This window comes from Cricetulus griseus, chromosome 2, assembly GCF_003668045.3.
Source record: "Cricetulus griseus strain 17A/GY chromosome 2, alternate assembly CriGri-PICRH-1.0, whole genome shotgun sequence".
Classification (NCBI taxonomy): Eukaryota; Metazoa; Chordata; class Mammalia; order Rodentia; family Cricetidae; genus Cricetulus; species Cricetulus griseus.
The window spans coordinates 379,343,844-379,350,044 of NC_048595.1; the positions used below are offsets into that span (position 1 = coordinate 379,343,844).

The window sequence follows — 6,201 nt, forward strand, 5'->3', positions numbered from 1 at the left end:
TGTGGCCCACACCCATTAGGGGGGTGGCCCTGGGCCAATCTGGCCAAGCAGCCTGCAAGCCAGGAGTCGGCCCAAGGCCAGACTATGTCTATGAGGATGAGCCAGGCTGAGCTAACTCAAACTGTTGAGTGAGAGATTGGCTGCAGGGTGGGGAGGGGCTAGCCTCTAGTAGAGCTCATGGACCCCCACATGGGTCCAACAGGCCTTCTCCCCTGAACCCAGACTTTAAGATGACTGATAAGGTACCTGCTCTCTTCTATAGTTCCCTGTGCTCTGAGCAATGTTTGGCATTCAACCCAGCCACCTTCTCTGGCCACTTCTCTCCGGCCTGCACTGCTGTCTTGTACAGTCAATTACTGATGATCCTTTGGGACAGGAACTACATTAGAGGGTTTATTTACACAGGTAAGGATAGCCCTACATTCCCAAGGACAGAATACCTGGCCCTACCCTTTTGGCCCCCTTAGCCGCAGGCTCCAAATATCCCAGTCCCATCTGGATTGAAGCCAGCACTGCCACTCCACGGCCACGGCCTGGGACCCTACAGAAGGCTCCAGTGGTTCTGCTTCAGACAGTGACCTCAGCTTTGCTGTTGGTGCTCAAGTGCCGGGGCCCTCTGCCCACGCTGCTGTAAAAGGTGGCAGGCTGCGCGCTGAAGCCCTCGGGCAGCTTCTCCACACTGAACTGACGGCGCGGGACGTGGCTGGGCCGCCGGGGTGCAGGGGATACCTGAGCCACCAAGTGGCCACGGGGGACCAGCCGCGTGGGGCGGCCCGCGGTCCAGGCCGCATAGGGGACCGAGGAGGCGGGGCCAGCAGGAGGTACATAACCCGGAGGTGCCCAGGGACAGGCATCTAGCAGCGCAGGCAAGTCCTCCGGAGGACGTGGGGTCCGCGCAGGAAGGGTCCGTGGAGTTGGCTCGGTAGAGGGAAAATGTTGATAGAAGTCCTGGGGTGCAGCCTCTGGTGGGGGCGGGAGTGGGGAGGGACAGAGCAGAGCTGGTCAGCACTTGCCTTAGGAGATGGGGGGGGGGGTCAGCGGCTGAAGAGAGAGCCAATTGGCTGCTTGGGGACGTTCTGAACTTGGATTGGCCAAGCCGACTGCCCTTGAGGGCCAGAAGGTAGTATCGCAGTATCCCTGGGGAACTGGCACCAGCAACATGCACCTCACCTGTGGCCTTGAGGGCTGCTGCTTTGAGAGTAGCGAATTTGGCGTAGTCTGGCTGCAATGTCAGGCTGCCACTTCCCTGCAGCCGGGGGCCGCGTGGGGGTCCCGGGGTGGCAGATCCCAGAGGCGCATTATTGAGGCGTTTCTTGTCTTGGGCGGGGGGGGGGGGGTGGGGGGGAGGGGGAGGTAGTAAAGAAAGCAAGCTGACCTTGCCTGCACCACCACCTCTTCTCAACGCCCTACCCAAAAGCAGCTCCAGGCAACTTGGGGCACGGATGGCTCTCCAGAATGGCCTGGCTTGGCTCACAAAAACATGAACATGACAGCAAGACCCCCGAAGGGTACTACCCTAATGGATGGCTTGCTAGCTAGCAAGGTGCTAAATCCCTGGACTGGACGGCTCCCTACAGAGATGGAGGGGCACTGAACTCCGTATCTCGACATGCAGAAAGTGGGGGAACCACCATGAAGACCTAGAGGCAGGTTCTAGACCCACCAGCCAGAGCCTTGAACCACAGCCCTAGCCAGCATGTCCTGAACCTGGAGCCTTTCTCTCAGCAGACAGCAGGCTACAGGATGGTTCCTCTCCATCAGGAGCTTGTCCAGACTCCAGTCACACTCCTGCACAGGCAACCCCCTCGTTTATATATGACAGGCAGCAGTTCCACCTCAGCTCCCTAGCCAACAAACTAACTCTCCCCACTCCCATCTCCTCTACTGCCTTGTAGAGATCGGCCAATGCCCATCCACAAGCCTACTCACCTGTGTTGTTATGGGAGGAACCCCGAAGAACACCATCACCCATTTGTACCTGGACACAGTTACCCAGCGCTGGACCCAGGGGTGGAGGCAGTGGTTCCTGGGGGCTTGGCTGTTTGAGAAGCTCTGTCAGTGTCCTGTGGAGAAAGAAAGGTGAGGGGACTTGTAGCCCCCTGCCTCTCCATCAGCCAGATGAGGCTGGCCGTAGCCACCACTGTCTCACTTTTTTGTTTTGTTTTGAATTATTTTATTGTGTATTTTATTATTTTATTATTTTATTATATTTATACATAATATAAATTATGTGTACCACATGCATGCTTGGTGTCCTCAGAGACCAGATGAGGACATCAGATTTTTGGAACTGGAGTTCCAGATGGTCACAGGACAGTGGTTCTAACCTTCCTAATGCTGCAACCCCTTAATACAGTTCCTCATGCTGTGGTGACCCCAACCATAAAATTATACTCATTGCTACTTCAAAGCTAATTTTGTTACTGTTATGAATCATAATATAAATGGTTGTGTTTTCTGGTAGTCTTAGGCAGCCTCTGCAATAGGGTCATTCAATCCATAGGTTGAGAGGCACTGTCAGAAGCCACCATGTGGTCGCTGGGCAGTGAACCTGGGTCCTCTGAAAGAGCAGACAGTGCTCTTAACCATTGAGCCATCTCTCCAGTCACCCATGGGCTCACTTTGTATCTCTGGGCTGTTCTTTGAGTCTCTCTGGGCCTCCCTTCTGTTCTTTCTAGTGACTGACTTCGGGTAGTTCATTTCCCCCACCAGGAATGACCTGTCAGCCTCACTTGTGGCCCCAAGATGGCCATCTCCCAAAGCAGGTCAAGAAAGTAATGAGGTCATATGGAACTAAGGCCACCTTGTGTTCCTGAGGCTCCTTCCTGTAGCTCACTCTCCAAGACCCTCCCTATTGAGCCTCCTGTCCCAACCAAGCTCTCTGCATCCAGTATCCTTCTCTTCATCTCCTCCCATACTCTTTATTCATTCAGATGCTGCCAGAGTCCCTCCTCCAAGGACTCCCTTACCTGCAACCCTGCAGTGTGCTTAGCCTGGCATCTAGTTGTCACACAGGCAAGGAAGGCAAACAATGAAGAAAAGAGGGGAGCCACGGAGATCCTTCTGTGGCAGCCCTGCACCCAAAGGCTGTGTGACCTTGGGCAGCTGCCTCCCTGGGTACCCAGAACACCCAACCCCCACCCAGCTGTGACAGTGTCTGGCTAAGCCTTTCCCATAGGCAGCCCAGCCTTCAACCCAGCTGCCTGCAGTACCCAGAACCATGATTTTCTCCTATTCTGGTTGACCCTCCTTCGGGGCCTGGGTTATGACTGATTAATGAAGAGGCACACTGGAAGACACCTGAGGTGGCCAAGGATTAGCTGCAGGGTGGCAGGGTCTAAAAGGGTCTGCAGCTGACTTCTCCTTTCCCCACACCTCAGTGGCACATGCCAGTTATCCCATCACAGGGCAAGCACGCATAATTCACCTCTCCTAAGTAAAGAAGGAGCCATCATGCCCCTGGGCCTTTGCACAGACTCCAAAGCCTGACTCCAATCCCCTCCAAGCCCTCTGAGAAGCCTCCCCTAGCCAGCCCTCCCAACACCTCTCTGGTCTGCCCCTAGCCTTTAATTCAGCATGGCAGAATTAAAGAGAAACTTGGGCAGGGGTTCAGAACACACTCAGCTAGGAGCACAAAAGGAGTCCAAGGCACACTATTTTAGGGGCATATAACCAAATCTGAACTTGCAGATAAGTGTTGCTAACGAACAAGCCAGCTATGGACTAGCCTTTACCACAATGGATCTCAGCTCCCATTGTTTCTCTGACCTCCCACGGCTACCTCTGCCCTGCATGAGACATCCCAAAGTCAAAGGCTGAGCTTCTGCCTCTGCAGCATTCAGAAGCCCCTGCTAAACGCCCACACTGGCAATTCAGTAGCTAGGGGAGAAATACAAGATCCTGGCCTCGCTCAGACCTCCAGCTGCCTGGAAGGGATGGGCTAAGCGGTCTGGTGGCAACAAATCTCATGCTTGGCCCCTGAGACATACATATCTGGTCCACCAGGTTGTGTGTGTGTGTGGGGGGGCTTCTCTCTGTTGTCACTCCCAATTGCAGCCTGTTGCATGTGGTGTCAACAGTCTGACCAGGCTGGGACGTGGGTGGATAGGGAGAGCACAAGCAGGACATGGGACTTGCGGGGGGCAGCAGTGGAAGAGGTGGAATGAGAGCTCCATATTAAGGGCAGAATCTCAGCAAAACTCAAAATAAGCTTGAAACTTCGTACAGCACCTGGCAGGTCTCTGAAAAGCACAGGCCTCTATCCACACCTGAGTCCCAGTTGAGCAACTGGAGAGCCAGACCTTTGCCTGGGGGCTATTGAGGGGATGCTTCTGAAACTCCAAGGAATGAAGGTCAGGTTTGAGTCACACTGGGTTGGGAAGATGGATGGAGGTGGGAAGAGGGAGGGGAAAAGTGGGAGAGCAGCATGCGAACCCGCCAAGCACCACTGTCTCCTCCGAAGACCACCCTCAATACTGCCCCAGTCCACGTCCTGCCTGGCCATGGTCCGTGCCCCCGCCCCTGGACGCCGACTTCTTCGGTAGAGGAGGTTTATAGCTGCAAGGAGAACGACCCCGAGCCCAGTATAGGCAGGGAAGGTTGAGGGAGAGGATATCAGGTGTCTCCTGAGGGGGGCAAGAGAGACAAACCCAGAAGAAGAAAACAAAAACAAAAAGGAGAAGGGGAACTGCCGAGAGGCCTAGACTTACAGGGGGTCGAGAAGGGTGCAGTTTGAGGAGAATCTGGACCCAGCGGGGGACAGTGAGGACGCGGCGGGTCGGAGGGCTCGCTCACCTGGTCACCGTGCGCCGAGCGCGCGGACTGTGCGCTCTCTCCAGGCCCAGGCGTACCCCGATGCCAACCAGCACGAGTAGCGCGGCGACACCGCACACCGCGTAGACCGCAGTGTGGCTGCGCTCGCGGCCCGGATCGCGCGGGGCGGCAGTGTCACGGGCGCGGGCGGGCGGCCGGCCAGTCTGCACCCAGGCCGGCGTGTCATAGTTGGAGCAGCGGCTCTGGTCCAGGCGGCGCGGGCCGTCGTGGCAGCAGAAGCGGTAGCCGCACGTGCCGCAGCAGAAGCTGTAGACACCGGAGCTGCAGTTGAAGGGCGGGTCCCACTGGCCCATCACGTCGTAGTAGCCGCGGCAGCGGTCGCCTCCCTCTGGGGCCACGGTGCTGGACGCTGCGGGCTCCTGCGCCTCGGGAGCCCCCGCGCGGCCCGACGGCGACCCAGCCAGTAGCAGCGCCAGCCGGAAAGCGAGCTGGAGCCCATGCAGGCGCTGGCCACCGCGCTGTCCCCGCGCCCCAGCGCGCTCCATGCAGCCCGCACCTCCTGCTATTGCGCCCCGCGCATGGCTCGGCGCGCGGCCGCTCTGTCCGGCTCCCCCGCTCCCTTTGGGACAGGTCGCCCCGCTGTCCGCGCTGGCTCCGGGTTGTCAGCTCCTGGTACGTCCGCGGCTCCAGACACAAGTGAGCTCGGTGTGGAGTGCGCGGGGCTGGACCTCCTCCGGTGGGCGCGCCCTCCTCCCGGGCTCACCTCGGACTGCTCACGGTGGAGCCGGGCGGCGGGTGCTCGTCTGCGCGGTCCCCAGCTCCCTCTGGCCCCGGCGGGCGTGCGGGGCCTGTGTCTTCTGGGGACTGAGCCGGGCGGCGGGTCGCCGGACACCGCTGCCTTCCCGCCGCCCGCTCCGCTCTGCCCGCGCTCTGGCTCCGGCTCCGGGCGCGGGCTCGGCGCGGGCTCGGGAGGGCGGGAGAGGGAGCGAGGGGAGGAGGGCGGGAGGAAGGCAGAACCGGGGGAGGAGCGCGGCCGCTGAGCCCGGGAGGGAGGGGTTCTGTGGGGCCAGCACTGCAGGCTCGCCCCAACACCAGGGACCCTCTCCATGGCCTCCCTCAAATTGTCTGAATTGGACACTCGAGGGGGCTCAGCTTAAAGCTCTGCGGACTCGGATCTCGGTGGCCTTGCATGAGCGGTTCTTTCTTTTTAAGTAAGGGACAGAGAGAGGCATAGAGATCAAAGCAACCTGCAATAGGCCAGGAAGGGTCAGCACCCCTGCTCCCCCCACTCTCCAACATTCCTTCCCTCTATCTGTTCTGATCGTGACATAAGTGAAGAGGGCATTTTCCCTTCTATAATAAAGACCCCCAGCACAAAAATGGCAGAGGCAAGCCTGGATCAACACCTCTCTGGTCTGCCCCAGAGCA

At 58.4% G+C, this 6,201-nt stretch overlaps 1 protein-coding gene across 1 annotated transcript; it reads right to left on the reverse strand.

Annotated features, from left to right (window-relative positions):
• Positions 1-567: 567 nt before the first annotated feature.
• Shisa8 (shisa family member 8) lies at positions 568-5,318 on the reverse strand. Its single transcript, XM_027404113.2, has 4 exons — positions 4,795-5,318; positions 1,930-2,063; positions 1,171-1,317; positions 568-962 (listed from the first exon to the last, which is right to left on the reverse strand). Exons 1-4 carry the CDS (start codon positions 5,316-5,318, stop codon positions 568-570), a joined length of 1,200 nt encoding a protein of 399 aa, XP_027259914.1.
• Between the last annotated feature and the right edge of the window lie 883 nt (positions 5,319-6,201).